Source organism: Podarcis pityusensis (genome assembly GCF_964106645.2).
Source record: "Podarcis pityusensis genome assembly, chromosome: 13".
NCBI lineage: Eukaryota > Metazoa > Chordata > Lepidosauria > Squamata > Lacertidae > Podarcis > Podarcis pityusensis.
The window spans coordinates 31,769,469-31,792,064 of NC_138038.1; the positions used below are offsets into that span (position 1 = coordinate 31,769,469).

At 42.3% G+C, this 22,596-nt stretch overlaps 1 protein-coding gene across 7 annotated transcripts; it reads left to right on the forward strand.

Annotated features, from left to right (window-relative positions):
• Positions 1-740: 740 nt before the first annotated feature.
• On the forward strand, positions 741-22,557 carry LIG1 (DNA ligase 1). 7 transcript variants are annotated; one of them, XM_080976340.1, is made up of 28 exons: positions 741-897; positions 2,798-2,950; positions 3,637-3,723; positions 7,531-7,687; positions 8,036-8,147; positions 9,523-9,633; positions 9,751-9,906; positions 10,006-10,161; positions 11,240-11,351; positions 12,703-12,801; positions 13,463-13,519; positions 13,613-13,785; positions 13,948-14,114; positions 15,238-15,314; positions 15,605-15,696; positions 16,242-16,341; positions 16,967-17,052; positions 18,079-18,194; positions 18,295-18,390; positions 18,536-18,646; positions 18,960-19,031; positions 19,173-19,317; positions 19,637-19,719; positions 20,082-20,234; positions 20,498-20,551; positions 20,905-21,048; positions 21,361-21,453; positions 22,241-22,557. In XM_080976340.1, exons 2-28 carry the CDS (start codon positions 2,919-2,921, stop codon positions 22,316-22,318), a joined length of 2,919 nt encoding a protein of 972 aa, XP_080832466.1. In that variant the 5' UTR covers positions 741-897; positions 2,798-2,918; the 3' UTR covers positions 22,319-22,557. The 7 variants fall into 7 exon arrangements, with proteins under 7 accessions (XP_080832466.1, XP_080832467.1, XP_080832468.1 ...); XM_080976341.1 differs by lacking the exon at positions 741-897 and adding an exon at positions 1,029-1,141; XM_080976342.1 differs by lacking the exon at positions 741-897 and adding an exon at positions 1,348-1,418.
• Positions 22,558-22,596: the final 39 nt, after the last annotated feature.

The following is a 22,596-nucleotide window of genomic DNA, read 5'->3' on the forward strand; positions in this document are numbered from 1 at the left end:
CATCAACTATTCTTCAGTGGAATGGATATTTTGTGGCTTCCACAACAGTTTTTTTAGATTTTCAAAGATGCCCCCTGGCCCCAAAAGGTAAGGATGGGCTGATCTAAGTTAAATGGCACGTTGCAAGGCAGGACTATTTAGACATTAGTGGCTAGGCTAGAGTTTTGAACCATTTTGTGTTTCTGTTTTCATATTGTTGGTAAAATGTCTAAAGAAAAATACAGTGGGAATAAAGGCTTCCAGGATTAGAAGATCTTAAGCCATCTCAGTTTTAAGATTGAGCAGAAAAACAGTGGATTTGGTTTGGATCTAAAGTGTTAACGTGGTTACATGCTACTATTTTACATTAATACTGAATGTTCTAACACACCTTCAAATCAGTAGTGGCTGTTTTCTCCCAATAAGAGGAGCAACAGCCACAGTCCTATAAAAAGAGTACTGAAAACTGGAATTAAATCATTTAATGGTGCCTTCACTAACCGCAGCAGCACTTGCCCAAACTCACAAACATGGACTACATTTCCCAGCACGCACTTCGCTAAGCAGTTCTGAGTGCAGGACATCAAAAAGTGGAATGCGATCTAAAAAAAAATAATAAATCCATTTTCTAGGATGCCGCCGCCCGACCATGAGTCGTACAAAGCGCTTTGGCAGCCTCAGATCGGACTTCATTTCCCAGCATGCCCATGGAATGAAGGATGGAAACGGGGGAAGGGTGATTTCCCCCCCACCACCACCACCAGAAAACTACGTTTCCCAGCGTGCTGAGGGTTGTCGAGTGTGTGACGTCGCTCCGCCTGTCAGAGTTGGATTTTCGCGCGAAAAAAAATAGAAAGGTTTGCAAAGCGGCAGAGAGAGAGAGAGACAGCGATATCGACGTTGCAGGGGCTCGTGCAGGTAACTGTCGCGTGCAGGCCGCTGAAGGAACCTTCGCAACGAGGGGGGGGGAGGGGTGGGGTAAAGTTTTGGCGGGAATTCACTGGGTAGCGCGAGACGGAGAGTGGCCCCCCCCTTCGCGAGGGGGGGGGAATGGCGGGAATGTGGCAACCCCTCCCCCCACCCCAGTTCTCCAAGGAGGCGCCCCCTCACCTGCCCCTTTTTTCTTCTTAATCTTCTTCCCAGGGACCCAAGAGGCCGTCGGGTATTATTCTCTTTGGCTCCCATCACCCCCACCATCACCTCCGTTGGAGGTGGCCTCCTCTGCTCCTCTCAGTGGATGGGGTTCTTTAAACGAAAAACGGTTTATTCGTTCGTTGTTTGTCTCATTCGCCGTTATGAGGGCGGCGTTTTTCTATCTCTCCCCCCCCCCCCCGCACGCCTTTCTTCAACAGAAGGTGTGGCGACGTTTTTTCATACAAAATGAAGGGGCGCAGGCAGAGATACTATTGTGCCGACAAGGGCCAACCAGCCTGTTCCTGGTGAAAGAAACAAATCCTGCCACATCCGGAGTTCTGTTTCTTGGTCATTTAAAATGTGGCAGGACACGGGAAACTAGATAAAACTGTGGGGCACTTGAGCGTCACCATGGACGCCTGTTTGGGTGCTGAGGTTCCTGCGCTTTCAAAAGTTAGGAAGCAGAGGAAAGCCTCTCCTGCTGAAGTTTCTCCTTTTCCACAACTTTTAAAGGCACAGGGACCCTGTCCCTGCTTTCTATCAGGCAACATATGTAGCAGCTGCAAGGAATTTTGCCTACTGTGTATTTGTAAGTCGATTAATCTTAAGAGGTCTAGCACTTCTCTGCTATGCAGCTGAAGCACAAGGATGTTCCTCTAGACCCTGAAAAAGACATGGCACCAGATAATGTAGCTTCTCCACTGTACCTTTTGCTTCACAGATCTTTCCTTTTTTTAGGTTGCATGCTCTTGGCTGTGTAGTGCCACAGGAAGCGTTTCAACATAATTTCTTTTTTTAAAAAGAAAGCCTTAATTCCACACACATATATTCAGCAGCTGCCATCCCCTTCTATCCTGTCTTGTGGCACATAGTACTATGAGGGATTTACAGGGGAACTGCACCCACACCCACACCCACACCCACACCAAATTGTAGTTGAGGTGTTTTATGCACAGTTGAGTAAAACAGTTCTAATCCGTGTTAGTGACGGGGGATATAAAATCATTAGCTAGTACAGTAGTCTTGATTAGTTCACAATATACATGTAAGATTATGTATAGAAGGGTGCACAAGTTAGCTGCATTTTTTTTCCACCACCCTTTCCTATTTAAATTCATTTTAGTCTCAAGGACAACTGGGGCCAAGTGACACTACAGGAAGTGCTCTCCTTCTTTTTCCTAAGGTGCCTCGCCAACTCCATCCTCTTTTTTTGTACCTAGCGAAAGGGTTGTGGAGGCTCACAGCACTGTCTCTCAGCTGACTAGGAGGGAACTGTAACTGTGGAGACACCGTGGAGACCAGACAGCTGTGTCTCATAAGACTAGCTATTCATACTACGCTTTTGGGTTTCCTCCACAGTACAAGTATGTACCGTATGTGTGAATGTTTGAGGTGTCGTGTATACTCCGTAGCATGCTCCCACTGTCGTGCCTTTAAATATATATATATATTCATTCATTTCTAATTGTCATATCACAATGACTTGGAATGGATATCAACACTTAAAGCAAGATCATGAAAAATATGAAGTACTGCATCTTGAGATGGATTAATATTTATGCTTTATTTGCCTGAGCTTTAAAATCAACCCAGATGAGGTCTTGCCATACTTCTGGGAGTAGTTCAGGCTCGAACTAATGCATGACTTGTTTGTTCATCTGCTTCCTCTTTTCATTTTTATCAGCTATAGCCCATGAGAGGATAGAATCTAACAACCTGTTCCATGAACCCCACTTGTGCTCTCTTTGCCTTGTGGAAGTGGCCAGTCGAGTTGTTATTCTGACAGCAGGTTCAGTACTACCCTTATGCAAAGCTGCACAATGCAAAGCACTATAAGGTAAGCATCACCTTGGAATGTGGGAATGAGGAGAACTCCTCCCCCCCCAAATGTTCAAACATAGAAATTGGCAACTTGGGGAAATGTTTCCTTGTCAAATATTTTTTTTTGCTGGGCTGAACAGTGTGATCGTTCTTTGTCAGCCTTTTCAGACCCAGTACCCGCTTTTAACCCAGACATGCATTTGGGGACCCACTTCTTAATCTTTTACCATACATTTGCACGGTGGTAGTTTTCCTGTAGCAACCCACTTTGGATCAGGCCACAACCCACTAGTGGGTTCCAACCCACCAGTACTGTGTGCATGGTTCTCATTCTCCCTATTTTTATCCTCACAACAACCCTGTGCGGTAGGTCAGGCTGAGAGAGACTAGTTGGCCCAAGGTCACTTAGCAAGCTTCATGACTGCATAGGAGGACTTGAACCCTACTCTCCTAGTTCCTAGTCTGCCACTCTAACCACTCCACCAGCACTGACTTGCCATGTATCATCATGCGTACTATTTCTGCCTAAGATACCCGTGTAATAATATGTGACTCTATTGGGTATTGGGGGGAGCTGTTGGCTTTTCGAACAGCCAGAAGTACTGATAACTTCAGTCCTGTTGTTGAAAGAAGTAGGTGAACTCTGCTGCCAGGAGTAGAGGAAGATAACAGACATAACCATATTTATTTGTATCTGGGCAGATCATTCTTCCAGCCCCTGGCACAAACAAAGCCTGGAAAAGAAGCAGCAGAGAAGAATCACCTGGAAGAGGAGCCTGCCCCCAAAAGGTAAGTCACATTGGGGTATGCAGTGGTATATGGACAAAACTGTACACTACTCCCCCTTTTTAATGCAGTTTGAAACTCTCAGGATGCAAAATTTTCATAGAATAACAGATTCCACACATGCACAATAAAATCTGCTGAAGACCAGTGCTTTTAAGTAAGAGTCTTTTGGTTTTACTCTTACAATGCAGTGGTACTTTGGTTCTCAAACTTAATCCATTCCAGAAGTCTGTTCCAAAACCAAGGTGTGCTTTCCCATAGAAAGTAATACAAAACAGATCAATCCGTTCCAGACTTTTAAAAACAACCTCTAAAACAGCAATTTAACTAAAATGGAACACACAAGACGAAATGGTTAAATCGGCTATGATAAGGTGGGCGCAGGACATTGGGTATAATATTATGTTTGAGGACTGGGAAAGGTTGTGGAGTACTGGATTGAAATTTACTGCATGTAACGCTTTGAAAGAAAATGTAATGAAAATGATATATAGATGGTATATGACCCCAGTCAAACTTGCAAAAATTTACCACCTGACTGACAATAAGTGTTGGAAATGTAAAGAGTGTGAAGGAACATTCTTCCACCTCTGGTGGACTTGCCCTAAAGTGAAGGCGTTCTGGGAAATGATTTATAATGAACTGAAAAAGGTATTTAAATATACCTTCACTAAGAAACCAGAGGCCTTTCTTTTGGGTATTGTCGGCCAAGGGGTGGTAAAGAAGGACCAGACATTTTTTATGTATGCAACAACAGCAGCAAGGATACTACTCGCAAAGCATTGGAAAGCTCAAGATCTACCCACACTGGAAGAGTGGCAGATGCAACTGATAGACTACATGGAACTGGCTGAGATGACCGGCAGAATTCGAGACCTGGGAGAAGAGAGGACTGAGGAGGATTGGAAGAAATTTAAGAATTATTTACAAAAACATTGCAATTTGAGTGAATGCTAAACAGGATGCTAGATCAATATAACTGAGCACCACTAAACTTAGATGACTTTAAGAAAATAAGTGAGATTGAGAAAATATAACTCTTTTTGAGAACTAGAAGATTATGAAGCATAGAAGGGATATAAGAATGCAAATAAGATAATAAATTGCTGACAAAATGCTATAACGATGAAAGTGGGTGCGGGAGATGTGAGGAAGTCCAAAGAAAATGTGAAATTATGTTAAGATATATGTTACATTGTTTATTATGTTTATTTCTATTGTAAAACCCAATAAATTTCTATAAAAAAAAAAAATAAAACAGCAATTTAACATGAATTTTACTATATAACGAGACCATTGATCCGTAAAATGAAAGCAATAATCAATATAATGTACTAAAAAATAAATAAGACAGTATTGTAGATGATAAAAATAAAAATTATTTTTTTTCTTACCTGCACTGATGATAGTCATTGTTTGAATGGGGGGCTTTTATCCATTTCCGCAGTCACACAATCCATCAGTAGCTGAACTGGGTTCCACACAGTCACAAAAACAAGTGAACTGAAAAAGCCTCAAAAACAAAAATGCAAAATAAAAAGCAAAAACAAAAGCGCCAAACTTAATCTATTCCGGAAGTCCGTTTGATTTCTGAAATGTTCGAAAACTAAGGCACAGCTTCTGATTGGTGCAGGTGCCCTGGAAACAATAGCTGACAGCCGGGTTTTCAGCGTTTAAGAACCAAGGCACCACTGTATTTTCTCAAAATATTTAAAATGCATTTAATGATATTAGATAAATACACGTGAAGAAGTACAAATTAGGAACAGTGTTAATGTAAAACAATTTTATACTTCCAAGCAGCACTTTTCAATTCTACCACATGTTTCTCTCTCAGAAGCAAAGAAGCTTTAATTACTGTTATTACATTTATATCCCACTTTTTAGGATAACAGATTTCTTGTTGAAGCTAAAAATGAAATTTAAAGGAAAACCAAAAATACTGTTCAGCAATCCAATATGGTCATTATCTGTTTAAATATGAAATATATTTTTATTTTTATTTTTGTTATAATTATGTCATTGGTTGTGTTATTATTATTATAGAGTGGGAGCATTTATCATTCCAACACTGAAAAGAGTTGACCCTCTTAGAAGGTTGGTAAGGAACTGTATCATGTGATGGACAAGAGCATTCCAAAGCAGTTAGAATCGGTTAGGAGAAAGCTGCAATCCAATAAACTCTTGCCCATCCATAGGGCTTAATTCTGAGTAGACAAGTGTAGTCCAAGTAGCATGAAACAAAACAGGAGAATATGGAAAGAGAGACTTCACAGGTGTTTTAGTGTCAGGATTTAATGTAACTATTAACATGAACAAGTTCGTTTGATCTTTTACTTATTGTTTGCTTTTTCACTTTTTATGTATAAGTTCCTTGACACTGATATAAGAATCAGAGACCCAGGGTGCACATTTTGATTTAATTATGTTTCAAATACTAATGACATCTAATGTATAGAAAGATAGAATGCATCACTGAATAGTTTTTATGTGTGGTTCCTGTGTGCCTACATTTTATAACCCCTGTGCTCTCTAGGCCATAAACAAGAAACCCTATCTAACCTTGTAAGTTGCACAAATGGTTATGTTCTAGCTAACATCAGAGTGTAAATCCAAACATCTCCATGAAGCTTCCTGAAATGTCCCAGGGACAAGGGAAGTGAGATAGGGACTGGAATGCAAACAACCCTTCTGAAGGCCTGGTTAACAAGGAAATGGTGATAGAAATGCAACGTTTGAGACCAAATAGCCAGGACACTCTTGGGGTATCTCAAGGTGATTGCGGGGGTGAATATATAGAACCAGTGTGAGAGCCAGTGTGGTGTAGTGGTTAAGAGTGGTAGTCACGTAATCTGGGGAACCGGGTTCGCGTCTCCACTCCTCCACATGCAGCTGCTGGGTGACCTTGGGCCAGTCACACTTCTTTGAAGTCTCTCAGCCCCACTCACCTCACAGAGTGTTTGTTGTGGGGGAGGAAGGGAAAGGAGAATGTTAGCCGCTTTGAGACTCCTTAAAGGGAGTGAAAGGCGGGATATCAAATCCAAACTCTTCTTCAACCATATATGTTTTACTTGTCGTGTAACCTTTCTTGATGTATGTAGAAGGATGTTTATGTTTTGAGAATGCTTAGGTGTTTTATGACTCTTTGTGTGCTGTGCCTATAAAACCCTTGTTTTAATTCTTCTTAAGTGGTGGTTTGACTAGAATAGCCACATTAAGTTGGTCCTTTTGCAATAGTATCTAATGAACTCCAAGTCCCTAACTGGATCTGCTGAATCTTGCTGTAATTCTCTTGGTTCCGTGTTTTATTTAAAAGCTGTCCCCTCACCTGGGTAACAAGTGGTGTAAAAGTAAATTCTTTCCACACCATCAATTCTTTTTACCTCTTCACAATGTGCCTGAAATGTAATTGCTACCTAAACCTCTCAGCTAGAACATTTGCTCCTGCCCTTTGCTGATGGCACATAAACTAGGATGGATTTTGAAATGAATCCAGCTCAAAGAGTCCACATTAGGGATGGATGATGGGCTTGTGCATACATGGGAGAGCCTGTATGGTATAGAGGTTAGAGTTTTGGATTAGGACTGTAGAGATCCAAATTCAGATGCCCATTCAGCCATAAAGGTCACTTCATGAACTTTGGCCAGTAATTATCTCTCAGCCTAATCTACCTTATAGGGCTGTTGTGAGTATAAAATGATTGAGGAAGACTATGTTTGCCAACTTGTGGTCTTTGGAGGAAAGTTGGGGTTAATAATAATAATAATAAGTCCAGTTGTTCTGTTTCTAAGCATTCTGTCTCTTTTCAGGAAACTTGTAGATTCTGAACCACAGGTAAATGGTACAACACACCATGCAAATGCCTCAGTGAATACTGCAGCCCAAAAAACCACCTCCGTTATTAAAAGTGAAGCGGATTCTGGAAAACCAAAACAAAAGGATACAGAGGCAGATAATAACAAGCAGGTAGGCCCCCTTTCTGACATTCCCTGATCTTTGAATAACTATTCATGCAGAAATCAATCTATCTCTGAAAGCTGTAGTTCAGGTCTTGCAGCCCTGGTCTTTTGGGTGTAATTTCAGTTTCCAGCAACTTAGTGTATTTAGGGTGCCCTGGTTCATCACTATGTATAAAGACTGCTACACCCCCCTTTTACCCTCAAAACCACATCCTTTGTAGTGCCTCTTTCATTTCAACATTAAATTGATTCTCAGGTAGTTTTCTTGTCCTGCCCAGCCCCAAGAATGCAACACCTTTATTTGGAGTTATTTCTGCTGCCGACACCTTTTTACTGTGCAGTTCTGCCATTTTAGGTTTCTGACTGTGTTCCTGAGCAAAAGATTCCTGCGCAGAGCACCTCACAAAGCACCAGCCCAGCTACCTCTAATTCGCCCTCACCCACCTACATTCCCCGGCGCAGAACAGGTAGGTACCCAGCCATTTGGTCATCAAGAGCATCCATAAAATCTTAGGTTTTTTCTTCTTCTGTACATGATACCCTGTTTTCCCGAAAATAAGACAGTGTCTTATATTAATTTTTGCTCCCAAAGATGCACTAGGTCTTATTTTCAGGGAATGTCTTATTTTTCCATGAAAAAGAATACGGTACACATTTATTGTTGAACAAAAAAAAGGGAAATTTATTACCTGTATACGGTACAACGCCTTACGGTAGCTTCGGGGGCCTTATATTCCGGAGTGGCCTTATTATCGGGGAGGCCTTATATTTGGGGGAGGCCTTATATTACAGGGAGAGGCAAAACTGGAAGTAGGTCTTATTTTCGGGGGATGTCTTACTTTCGGGGAAACAGGGTAGTATAGTGGAATATTGGCCTGGCTCTTATCTTACAACTTTCACCTCTCTGCTATAAGACTTCTTTAGTGGCATTTGTTTTGAAATTATTCTTTAAACACATAAGAAAGTAAGTTTCTTTGAAGTTAGAGAGGTTTAGTTCTAAGTAAGCATGCACTGTTTAGAATATGGGCTTATTGATAAAAGAACTTCTAGTTCTTTTAGCTGCTTGGAAAGACTGTTACATACATGCACATCACATATTTAAATTCTCTAATTTTCCCTGTGTTATACATTTGAAAAAATAAGATGGCAAGGATGGATGGACCCACAATTTGCAATAAAATAGTTTTTTCTGATGCAGCAGAGCAGGTTGAAATCACAAATGTGTTGAAAAGTTTTTTGCACACTTTAAAGTAATAGAATAGCTTTATCACCAGGCTGTTTCCTCTTAATTGGAGTGACTAGAGAATTTTGGCTCTGAACAGAAGGACAATTTGCGGTTTGAGATACACATAGGGGGTTCATTAGATTCCAGAGCCTGGGGAAGTAGTTTTCAATCATAGCAGTCCTAGAAAAATGCAAAGAATCTTCAAATAGTGAATACAGGCAAAGAAAAACTGGAACTAAGGCTTCCAACATGGTGTTCTCTAAGGCTTCCCTTAAAATATTTCACTTCCCTTTCAGCAGCCTACCATCTTAACCCTTTTGGAAAATTCCCTCAGGCTAACACATCAGTGTGTGGTATTATGGCTAGACAAGTGCAGAGACAGAACCCATAGGACCTGAACATCATTAATGTCTGTGAATGTGACACTCCATTGTTGCACCCATAACCTAGGTTTAAGGTGACATTTAGCTCCTAGCTTTCATACCTCAGTTTGGCTGAGGGGCTAGTGAGGTGACAACTAACTCTTATGTTTGTTTGTACCAACAAGAAATTATCTTAATTGTTAAGAAAATTGTAGTGCCAATTTGTCCATCAGCAAGACTTATCTCTGCCTTCAGCACGCAAGCAGCTCCCTAAACGTAAAGCAGAGGAAGAAGTCAGTAACCATGATAGCATCCAGCAGGAACATTGTACCAAAAGATGGAAAGGAGATGATGAGGATGGAGAGGGTGAGTACTTTCTGATGCCTGGTTGGAAGGCTGAAGAAAGGAACAAGGTGATATCCAGATATCCAGACTGAACCTTCTTTGAATTCTGTTAGACCTTGGCTTCTCCTTCTTGTGTAGGCACAAAAGGGGAGCCAGATGAGGAGTCCATCAAGACAGAAGAAATGAAAGATGATAATTCAGAACTGGTGCAAGTAAAAATTGAGGTAGATGCAGAGGAAGAGACAACACCAGCACCCCCTAAGCCATCCAGCAAGCCCATCTCTAATTTTTTTGGTGAGCATATGGTAGATGGAAATATTCATGCTCAAATGATAGTACTTCTATTAGATCCCCACTGAGAATGTTGTGTGGGAATGTATCCTTCTTGTGTAGGTACAAAAGGGGAGCCAGATGAGGAGTCCATCAAGACAGAAGAAGTGAAAGATGATGATTCAGAACTGGTGCAGGTAAAAATTGAGGTAGATGCAGAGGAAGAGACAACACCAGCACCCCCTAAGCCATCCAGCAAGCCCATCTCTAATTTTTTTGGTGAGTATATGGTAGATGGAAATATTCATGCTCAAATGATAGTACTTCTATTAGATCCCCACTGAGAATGTTGTGTGGGAATATATCCATGGCCCCATTTAGAAACCACTATATGATAGTTTTGGATTCTTGAAAATAAAGGATTTTTAAAAAAAAATTAGTCAGAATGGTTGTGAAAGGAAATTTGAAAGGGATTGGCAAAGAGCTTTGTGTGGAAGAAAGAATACCTTCTACACCAGTACTGTACTGCATAACACGGAGATAACAGATGCCAGGAGGTTTGTGGGTCTCTCTCTGAAGACTGTTTGGAAACTTCAGCTGGTGCAGAATTCAGTGGCCAGGTTGTTCACTGGGGCAAGATGGTTTGAGCATGTAACACCAATCCTGGTCCTACTGCACTAGCTGCTATTAGCTTCTGGGCCTAATTCAAAATACTACTCAGGACCACAATACCTCAAGGTCTGCCTCTCCCCATATGAACCAACCCAGACCCTGCACACTTCATCTGAGGCCCTTCTTCATGTGCCGCCTCTGCAAGAAGTCCAGAGGTCAGCAACACAAAAACGGGCATTTTCTGCAGTGGCTCCTCATTTGTGGAATGCTCTATCCAGTGAGGCTCACCTGGCCTTATCATTATATATCTTTAGGTGACAGGCAAAAACTTCCCTTTATAACCAGGCCTTTTTTACTTTTAACTATTTGTGGTCTTTTTAGAAGTGAATGGGATGTTTTTAATGTATTCCTCTTTCATCTTGGTTTTAATGTATCTATGTGGGGTTTATTGTCTGTTTGTTTGATTGGAAGTTGCTTTGGATTGCCCTGGGCAAGATAAAGCAACTGACAAATTTAATAAAATAAAAAAGGAAAATGAAAAATAAGAAGTGATTCTGAAATCTCACTGTTGATAGCCCAAGAAGGGGCTAAGAGTCTGGCCTACTGCAGAATGCTTCCAAAGTCTTAGACTTGGTTCCAGTACCTCCTAAGTTTGTGGTAATTCTCATAGATTAATCAGTACTCCAAAATAGTTGTTCTACCTATGGAGGGAAACTGCCACATTTGTCTCATTTCTGCCTTATAGCCCCTCGGAAAGCCTCTGTGAAGACAGAGAAAAAAGAAGTGCCGGTGATAGGAGGAAGCATGTCTGCACCAAAGAGCCTTAATGGCCATGAATCCAATAGCAAAGCTGACTGGCAAGTGATCAGTGCCATTTGAGGCACTATATTTCTTTTGTGTTACCACCAGGTTAGGACTCTAGAGTAGCATGCAGGAATTCATACAATTGCCAGCCACTCTGAATGGAAGCAAGCTAGTTTTTGCTCACTTGGGAGAGTTGATTGGAGGGAAAACCAAAGGTAATGGTAGCAGCACAGTAAGAGAGACTGTAAAGCGTTTTGTCCACAGAAAAAAACCCACCATAGATGAGAATAAATTCAAATATTTCTGTTTTGGACTGTCTGGGAGCCCCACAATTGTACATGTTATGTTTGTTATTTCTAACAACAGTAATGACGGTGATAAGAAGTTAGGGCTGGCAGACAGTGCCTTGACAAACTTTGAACTTTCTCTTTCACTGTTTGTATAGAAGAATTGGTCTATGTTTCTGCTCATTCCCAAGTAAGGAATCCCACCACAATCACCCTTCATTCTTACCCATCTTCTCTCCTGCATAAACTAGGCATACTTTGAGAATCTCCTTGTCCAAGGAGACACTTGAATTGATGGTTGTGGTCAGTGCTTTCCCCCCACCCCCCTAGAAAAATAGGTACTGGTACTCGCCATGAAGCTGTTAAAGTAAGTGTCACTTTTTAACAAAAAAAAGAGAGGTGCCGGTAATGTGTACCCTTGAGTACTCCCTGAAAAAAAAGCACTGGTTGTAGTCATTATTGGCCCCATCATTCACTTGATGAGTTGCTAATTTAACTTAGTTGTCTTCTCTGTTCCTTCTCACATTTGTGAAGGCTATCCCTAGAGCTTTGATTAGCTTAGTACTGATTATAAGAAAAAGCTAGTAACTCCAATCCCAGACTGGGTAAAGAATGCCTGGGGAAATAATATGTGTTGATCTAGGTCTTGGCTGGCTTTGTGGGAAGAGTTGAGGTTACTAATATTTCTCAAGGTGCCATTGAATTCCACACCCTCAAGTAGTCTAGTCACATGTGGGGTCTAAAATGGTTTTGACTATATTATTTTTATCTTCTTCTAACTAATGTGTATTGAGTAATGCTAGAAAGTTTCAGCTCTTGTCAGTGCTAGTTTGTCTAAATAAGATGACCAACTTTGAACCATTTTGGATCCTATCAGTCTATCTTTAGGAGAGGTCTATAAATAACCACTTGCTTGTGCTGAGCCAAAAATTAGCATCAGGAGATGGAGAGTTATTGTAAACAAAGTAACAGTGGATTATGCATGTGCAGGTGAACTAATTTATTTTAAGAGAAAAAGGTTAATAGTTTGAAACCTTTGTGGACTTATTTGCTAAGTTGCCTGAACACATACATGACGATCACAGTCAAACTGCATGCCTACTTCCTACTTTTATAGTTCTGCCAAGCCATCTCTTACACTTGAGCCTACAAATTACAACCCAATGAAGGGAAATTATCATCCTGTAAACGATGCTTGTTGGGGCCCTGGCCAGAGGTAAGTGCTGTTGGAGTGGGGGCCTTTTTTGTGTGACAGAAGGCTGTTAGTCTCAACCCTTGTTTCCATAGTCTACCTTCATACACCCCTTATAATCCAAGAACCAGAGAGCATAGATTACAAGTGGCTAACCTGTGACCCCCAGATGTTGTTGGACTCCCAACTCCCATCAACTCCAGGCAGCATGGCCTATAGTCAGGGAAGATGGCAGGCCAGCAACATCAGGAAGGCTAAAGATTAGCCATCCTGTTTGGATTATCTGTTTTCATGTTAGCCACATTCATGCTTGACCATAGAATCATAGTGCTGAAAATTACTGCATTGATCATCTAATCCAATTCCTACCCTGAGGTCAGATTCTAAACGGTCCAAAAAAGCACTCTTGTCATTGGTTTGTCGCTCCGTGTTGGGGTGCTTTGCTTTGGTTGGAGGGAGAAAGTGGCTTTCTTCTATGGTGTATCTTGGTTTACTTGTTTCAGTCAATGCAGAAGGTGGATGGACTTTTTGATATGACTTAAGGCTTTTTAATACTCACATTCTATGACCACAGCCCTTGCCAGGCAATGTAAAAGGTACAAGAAAGCAGCAACTGACTCTGTTGCCTGGTCCTTATTTAGCTACATGGCTCTGAACCAGTGTCATGTCCTCATTCCTCTGACAGGGTACCATACCTGGCAGTAGCTCGTACCTTTGAGAAGATTGAGGAGGAATCTGCCCGGTAAGGTCACTTTCTAGAATTCATGGAATGAATGGGGCTAGCATTTTATCTGACCACAAGCTGTTCTAACACGCTTCTGATCTATGTTGCCAGGTTGAAAATTATAGAGACCCTGAGCAATCTTTTCCGCTCTGTGATTGCTCTGTCTCCAGAGGACTTGCTGCCCTGTGTCTACCTCTGTCTCAACCGGTTAGGCCCAGCATATGAGGGCCTAGAGTTGGGCATTGGTAAAACCATCCTCATGAAAGCTTTGGCTCAGGCCACAGGTGAGTTTGCCCAGTTACAGTTACTGCTAATCTCCAGGCATTCAGCACCAATGTAGTAATGGCTGCCTCTGTCCTTACCTAAATGATGAGACTGTCAGGAATTCATAAGAAATTGGCGATTGAGCTAGACCATGGTGTTCATGATCATCCTTCCTTCTGTAGGTCGTAATTTGGACCAGATCAAGGCAGAAGCAGCAGAAAAGGGAGACCTGGGTTTGGTTGCTGAGAGTAGCCGCACTACACAGGGTACCATGTTTGCCCCACCCAAGCTTGATGTTGCTTCTGTCTTTGGCAAACTTCAGGCCATTGGGCGCATGACAGGAAGCTCTGTAAGTAATGGATGATTGGGCACGGATGGTCAGGGACAAGCGTCAAGAGAAAGCATTGGGTTATCTGGGGAAGGGGCAAGATTGAGGTCAGGTTAAGCCTAAAGCAGAGACTTAGAACCTCCAGCACAAGGGTCTAATTTGGCCTGCTAGCCCCTTTTTGTCAAGCCACACTCATCTGTGGAGCATGTAAAGACCTGGCTTAGCCAAAGGAGGTTTGCTATGGTTTGTGCAATAGGCTTTGCAAGACCTGACCACCAGTGAAACACTTCGAAAGGAGCTTTGCAACCAGTGCACTTGCCTGCACAGTTGGATTTGAAACTGCAGGCAAAAAAGATAAGCTGATGTTATAACACCAGATGATTGACAGGTGGACCATCCTTCCCACCTACCAAATTTGTGTTACACAGTGGAGAGATATAATAATTCTGGCCCACCATCCAAATCTAGTTCACCACCCCCAAAGCTTTTCTCCTCTAATGTGCATTTGGTACAACATATCTGATGTGATATTTTCCAAGAAAGCACAGATAATGCTGTGCTAAAGGAGTATACATGTGTGGTACGAGGGCTCTCAAATAGTACAAGGATTCTAAAGCAGAGGGTTTTTCTCTGTACTTTTAGATTGGGCTGTTCTTTTACTACAAATCATACAAAGGATAGGCTACAGAGTCCCCAAGGGAACATAGCTATAAGCTAATATCTGGGAGGGGAGTTGTAAAAGCATTAACTTGAACACAATTTTTGTGAGCTTGCTATCTTCATTCATTCATTCATTTAAAAGCATTTCTAAGCTACTTAATATTTAAAAATCTGTAAGCAGTATACAAAAATAGCATAAAAACAATTAAAAGCAGTAAAACAGCATTATAAAAAGAGGAGCAGTTAAACACAGGTATTCAGAAACATCAGGGTCCATTCTTTCAGGTCAGTGAAAGCTGGGCAAAAATACATGTCTTCACATGATGTCTGAAGCAACCAAGATATATGCTTCATGTATGGCAGAGGAATGGGGATTCCACTGTATTTCATTATATAACACTAAAAAGAGTTCCTGAAGTATGTGCCAGGTTGCCCTTCCCTCCAGATGCATCTCAACATTAACTCCCATTTGTGCCCCTTTCAGTCAATGAACAAGAAGATTGACATTATCAAGACTTTGTTTGTTGCTTGCCGCTATTCAGAGGCTCGCTACGTTGCTCGGTGAGTGAGATATATCTTCCTGTAGTGTGCCTCCTCTCATATCCTCACTTTAGCACCTCCATACTGCACCCCTGTAACATTCTGTTCCCTAAAACTATACTGTAAGTTATTTCTCCCACTCCTATCTTACCCGTTGGTTTATTGTTGCCACACACCACCCTATTTCTCAGTCCCCACTCCTGCTTCCAACAAACACAGACCCATTCACACAGAGTTCTCCTAGAGTTCTCCTAGAGCCCTCAATTCCAGCCTTGTAATGTTACAATTGGGTTTTTTTTCTTGTATCACAGGTCACTAGAAGGAAAACTGAGGATTGGGTTAGCAGAGCAGTCTGTCCTGTCTGCTCTGGCCCAGGCAGCATCACTCACTCCTCCAGGACAAAGTGAGTTCAGGATACAGTACAGCAGTGAGGGTTGGAGCTGTGTTGTGTTGCAGCTGGGAATAGTTAGTGTCCAATGTCAAGCATTTGGATGTTGCATGTAGGGAATTTGGTGCCATCCACAGGACAAGAGTATTGTGTATTTTGCAATTGGTCAGAATTAAATGCAAATAAATGGGTATCTTATTTCCAAAGATGAGATTTTGTAAGAATGTGGAATTTGAAGCTTTGAGACATGGAGGAGAAGGAATAGGAGAAAGACAAAAAGTTGGGCTGTGGTAGCCATGAATGATACGGAACGTTGCAATATATTTAAGCACGCTCAGCTTCCCTTTGTTTCCTGATCTGTTTCCAGATACTGTCTATGTATAAAAACTTCCTTGTTATCTCGCAAGCTTAAGGGTTAGGAATTAAAATTGAAAACTGTGTTTAACAGATTCTGTATTTTTCATAGTGAAATCATAAACAAAAAGGCACATCCCAGCTATAGGGACCTTAGTAGTTTATATGTGAGCCACTAGGAATAGATATATTTCTTCCCTCTATAGAATTTCCCCCAGGAGTTTTGGATGCTTCAAAGGGCAAGTCTGCAGAAGTGCGCAAAAACTGGTTGGACGAGAGAGCATTGATTATTAAACAGGCCTTCTGGTAAGTAACATTCTGCTTAATGTTCAGACCCAATTGTTTTTCATCTGTCCCTAGTTCTCTGTCTTCAGAGACTGAATTAGCTAAAGTTTCAAAGAGCAATGGGACCTCAGGGAATATCAGATCTTTTTGCTCTCAGCCACGTGTATGTGGGCCTTTCCAGACTAAAATAAATAAGTGTATCCATTCTGGGCTGATAAGAATAACCATGTGTGGTAAAATAGTAATTGTGGGCACTGTTAATCTGCTAGTTTGCATTTTATGTGTAAACTCAGCCTACCCCACACAATGCCTAAATGCACTCCTTGTTCTGGGGAGGGAAGGGGAGAGGGTTGCTCTTATTGTATTGTAATCAGATTGGAGTGCAAATTATCAAATTAGTAATAAAATGTGCGTTTTTCTCACGTTAGCCTTTCTTTCCTACAACCTGGAGCCTGATAGAACTTTCTGCAAGAGCAAATAAATGCCAGAGAAGACATACATAGCCATAGGGAGTGCTGCATGAGTAGTGCTGGCTTCTGAATCAGCAGCCTAGCGCTGCAAGCAGTACTACTCTTTTGCAAGACCTTGGCTTGGAACCAAAGCCTTAGCAGAAATCTTAAGTCATTCTGGTTTACTTTGTTTTCAGTGAGCTGCCAAATTATGATACTATTGTGCCTGTCCTTCTGGAACATGGTGTGGAGAGTCTGCCTCATCACTGCAAGATCACACCAGGTACCTAGAACATTTATCTTGTGTGTGGAAGGAAATTTAATGTATTGCTTTCAGCAGAGTGTTTACCTCTTTTCCAGAATTATTTATTCTCCTACAAGGAAGAGGGAATCTTCTGATGGGTTGGTCCTCCCTCTCACACCAATATGCAGGGCTATTCAAATTAGCTGCAATACAAGGGAGAAAGTCCCTCTCAGTTCTAGTCCTGCCTCTGATCAGGGTTCTGGCTAGCTCCACCTTTTTTGCTGATTCTGCCTAGAATTTTTTTGTCCTTCTCTCAGTTTTCTTCTGAAAACTGTTAACCAGTACAAAACAAAAATTTCTAAAAAACATATGCTTTCATTTACAGAAACAAAATAAACCAGTTTCTAATCCTCTTGGTTGTGGGTGTATATTTTAAAACACAGATGTTGTGTATAACAACAGTAAGAAGTGATTCTGTCATGCATGACTTCATGTTTTGGAATCTCTTAAATTGGGAACTCCATACTTAAATTGGGAAGAATTAATAATAATAATAATAATAAATTTATTACTTATACCACGCCCATCCAACTGGGTGTCCCCAGCCACTCTGGGTGGTTCCCAACAGATTAAAAACAGAATAAAACATCAAACATTAAAAGCTTCCCTAAATAGGGCTGCCTTCAGATGTCTTCTAAAAGTCAGATAATTGTTTATTTCCTTGACATCTGATGGAAGGGCGTTCCACAAGGTGGGTGCCATCACCGAGAAGGCCCTCTGCCTGGTTCCCTACATCTTTCAGTGAGGGAACCACCAGAAGGCCCTTGGAGCTGGACCTCAGTGTCTGGGCAGAACAGTGAGGGTGGAGACGCTCCTTCGGGTATACTGGGCTGAGCTATATTAATAGGGGGGGAAATGTTGAGCTTCCCTTGACCCTTCTCCATTACCATCATATGTTTCCTGAATCCTGTTCTTTTCCATACAGGGATCTCTGTCACTTTCCCTTCCAATGACTTGCTGATTAAACTGTTGTTGCAAATCTCAGCTTGTGTACTTTCCCCACAGGGATTCCACTGAAGCCCATGCTGGCTCACCCAACAAGGGGAATTGGGGAGATATTAAAGCGATTTGAAGAGGCAGCTTTCACCTGTGAATACAAATACGATGGGGAGCGAGCACAGGTAAGGATGCTAAGGATGCATGGTGTAAGGCCAAAAAGGGGAATCCACCCCCATCCCTTTTCAATTTGTAGCTCAAGCTCAACTGTTTCGTTTCTCACAGATACACATCCTGGAGAATGGAGAAGTGCACGTCTATAGCCGGAACCAAGAGAACAACACAACAAAGTACCCCGACATTGTCAGCCGTATCCCCAAGGTGCAGCAACATTTAGAAGTATGGGATGAAGGGAGTGCATAACTAGGAGGGAACAGAATGTGGTGGAGGCTTGGTAACACAGGGTCATCTCTATAGCTACTGGGTCTCAAAAGGGTAGCCAAGCTAAATCCACTCCCTTGTTCAGGTAAAAAGGAGCACTGTGCAATCATGCATTTTGGATGCAGAAGCTGTTGCCTGGGATCCTGATTCCAAACAGATCCAGCCATTCCAGGTACTCACCACCCGCAAGCGCAAGGTAAGTGGCCTCTGCTGGATTGTTTTACAAAAATATTAATTGGGTATGGTGCACACCATAGTTATAATGAGGTGGATTATGTTTGGATTGGGGAAGGAGGGTATTGCATGTGGGTGTTATGGCTTTGGGAATAAGAGTACCTTCCATGAATAAATTGTGCAGCATATGGAAAGATTTTTCTTCTAGCATCTGTTAGTTGGGGTGTGCAAGAGACGTGAGGAAAAATAAAACCAATAAGCAGAAACATTTCAAAGAAATTTTCCTGTGGAAATTTGTACTTCCCCTTTTCTCTGACTGCACCTTTATTCTCCAGGATGTAGAGGCCACAGAGATCCGAGTGCAGGTTTGTGTGTATGCATTCGACATGCTCTTCCTTAATGGACAGGTAAGTGTATCCAGTATTACCTGGATCTTTGGTGCTTTCAGTCATTTGTTTTCCTGATGCCCTGCTTTAGGCCTTCCTCACCCCACTGGAGTCCCTGTTCTGTATCTGCCTTTCAAAATGCGTAATTGTGCATCTTTCCAGTCTCTAGTCCGGAAACCCCTATCTGAGCGCCGGGCTTTGCTTCATGATTCCTTCAATGAAGTTGAAGGCCAGTTCCTGTTTGCAACCTCCATGGACACTAGTAACACTGATGAGATAGCAGACTTCCTCGAATGCTCCATCAAAGGTATTGTGGGGATAGTGGTGGCTCATTGTTCTCCTTGCCACTGTATTATTTCACATAAGAAGCTCTAGACTCCTGGGGAGCCCCCCAAAATAAGAGCCAGTGTGCAGTCATGGGTAGGAGACCCAGGTTTAATTCTGTGCTTAACATGAAGCTCACTGAGTGACCTTGAGCATGTCCCTCTTTCAGCCTAACCTATTTTATAGTATTGTGAGGATAATGGGGGAACCATGTGGACAGCTTAAAGCTCCTTAACAAAAGGAGCAGGATAAATAAATGTGCCATAGAGGTTGGGATAATAAGGATGGTTTGTCTCCCTCAGACTCATGCGAGGGGCTGATGGTGAAAACGTTGGAAGTGGATGCCACATACGAAATTGCAAAGAGATCTCACAACTGGCTGAAGGTGAGAACAGAATTGCAGTCCAGCTTGTAGTGCCACCTGGCAAAAGAAAGTCTGCTTTAACTCGACTGACCTGAGGCAGAAGTGAAGATTCTGCCCCCTTCCTTTCCCAAATTGGCTGTGCTCTTGTTGGAGGGAGGAAGGCATCTTATTTATTTTCCTCCTTGCTTCTTCATTTGAATAAAATGTCCTTATGGAATGCTGCCAATGATATTATAAGCAAAAATTCATAAAAGCAACGTTATATACCTCAAATTCAGAATCAAAATTTGCATCATTTGAAAGTTCTAGACAAAGATACAAGTTCAGCCCATATGCCTGAACAGACAAGTTGCTCCACTTAGTAACTCTGTTTTCCATACCAGCTTAAGAAAGATTATCTGGAGGGTGTTGGCGACACCTTGGACCTTGTGGTGATCGGTGCCTATCTGGGCAAGGGCAAACGTGCAGGCGTATATGGTTGTTTCCTCTTGGCTTGCTATGATGAGTATAGCGAGGAGTTCCAGAGCATCTGCAAGGTAAAGCATTCCCAGGACCACCCAACTGTTAAGGACACTTGGCTTAGTGGTACCCTGTAGCATCAAGTGCACCTGGCCCGATACTTTAAAAAGTACTTTTGTTTGTTGCCGTTTTATAAGTTAAAAGGCAGGAGGGTAGATGAAAGTAGTCTGAGAAGTAAACTGAATGGGTCTTGCACTTCCCACATCATGTCCAGTGCATGGGTTTGCCAGCTCTGCAAGGCAACACTTCCCTAACAGCCATGTTTCCCCTCTACTCTCAGATAGGCTGTGGATTCACAGATTACGACCTAGAAGAATTCCACACCTCTCTCAAGGTAGGAGCTTTTTTCTGCTCTGACAAACTATCCTCCTGTATGTCCCTCCATGCTTGGATACAGAAGAAATTCTCATTCCCCCCACCCCCACCTTATCGCTTTACAAGGAATTTCTATTTATGTGGAGTTAGGAGTGGCAAAGAAGGGAGCCCATCCTCCTTGGATCTGGCCTTCTGCCCTAGTCAACTATTTCTTGATTTATAGGGGAGAAACGCCAGTGTTCTGGGTCCTATGCCTAGAGAGTCTTAGTGGACACCCAACCCTCAGCTATAAGTAGAGCCCAGAGGAAGATTGTGCAAACTCCTCTGGACTAGTCCATACAAATACTACTTATTCTAGTCTCTATATTGCAGGACTATGTGATTCCACAGCCACGACCCTACTACCGCTGGGGTGGAACAGCTGAGCCTGACCACTGGCTAGAGGCTCAGCATGTCTGGGAGGTGAGGTGTGCCGACTTATCCATTTCTCCAGTCCACAAAGCAGCAGTTGGTTTGGTGAGTGATTGATGGGCCATTGGTGAGAGATCGTATGTATGATAATTCTACACTAAACCTCTCAAAACTATCCGTAGGACAGGCTTAGATGCATATACTTCACTTACCTGCTTTTTGTTCCTGAACTGTCCCACCCTGGAATAAATTTGTATGAAGGGCAGTACACACATACCTATTTTTTGTTCACATTAATCATTCTGATTAGATACATTGGCTAGAAATTGGCTAGAACTCCAGATAACATATTTTGGGGGAAACTGCCTTGTACAAATAAGGCACTAAACTTCTGACCAGCAAGTCCTTCCACTGCAGGTTGATGAAGAAAAGGGCATCTCCCTCCGCTTTCCCAGATTCGTACGCATCCGTGATGATAAGAAACCAGAGGAAGCCACTGCCAGTACTCAGGTACAGTGATGGGAGGATACATATGTATGGGATTGTAGTCTATGGGTCTATTAGTCATTGTCTGTTTGCAGACTGTGCAGAGCCATCTCTTCCTTTTACTACTCTAGTATTCAATTTCTATAGACCGGCTAAGAAGCGGGTGAGGAGGGAGAAGGGATCATCTTCAGGTTTTCTTGACAGATATGTGACATGCAAGAGATTGGCCTCGTTTTTCTTTGGAAACATATTCAGTGGTACCTCGGGTTAAGAACTTAACCTGAAACTGTTCATAACCTGAGGTACCACTTTAGCTAATGGGGCCTCCTGCTGCTGCTGCGCGATTTGGGTTCTCATCCTGAAGCAAAGTTCTTAACCCGAGGTACTATTTCTGGGTTAGCAGAGTCTGTAACCTGAAACGTCTGTAACCCGAGGTACCACTGTACAATTTGGGACAATAAGGAACCAGCTCCCTCCAGAGATCTAAAGGTTTAGGAACACTGGGCAGTATTCTAACACATTCCTTCAGCACAAGGAATTCTGCTTGCACAATAGGACTTCCTCCCTCTCCTCTCTACTATGTGCCCCATGTCCTCCCCAGAGAATTAGGAGAACCCGCTAGAACTGAATTAGGGTAAATGTTCCCTTGTGCAAACAGAAATCCTTGCGCTGACAGAATGTTCTCCATAGTGCTATGTTGGATTCCACCCACTGAAACTGTAGATAAAGGACTAGGTAGCAGTGTGCAGGGTTACTGTGGTGAATGGCAATGGAAAATGGACAGCTTTCCATAATATTTCTCTGGCTGCAGGTGGCTGAGTTGTACCGGAAGCAGCAGCAGATTCTGAATCAGCAATCAGTGGAAAAAGGAGATGATGATTTCTACTAATCCTATTCATCTGATTGTGAAAGGGTTTTTGCTGAACCCCTCTTGGAGTCAAGGTAGAACCTTGGTGCCCTCTTCAGACTTTATCTAATGAATGTACCCCACCCAATCTGTGGTGCTGTGGTAGAGATACAATGAGGCATGTTCTGATAAGGCCCTGCTGCTTTCCCTGCGCTTGCCCAAATGCAGGCATATGTTGAGTTGATGATGGTCTGTTAATAAACCCTTGTATTTTTTGGTAACCGCCTATATCATTTGCTGTGCTATCTTGGACTTTCACT

Excerpts from the sequence above, each read along its gene's own strand:
- LIG1 (XM_080976340.1), top strand. The coding sequence starts at position 2,919 with ATGCAAAGCTGCACAATGCAAAGCACTATAAG. Across the intron at positions 11,352-12,702 it reads TCCAATAGCAAAGCTGACTG|TTCTGCCAAGCCATCTCTTA; the intron begins GCAAGTGATCAG and ends CTACTTTTATAG. Across the intron at positions 18,195-18,294 it reads ACGATGGGGAGCGAGCACAG|ATACACATCCTGGAGAATGG; the intron begins GTAAGGATGCTA and ends CGTTTCTCACAG.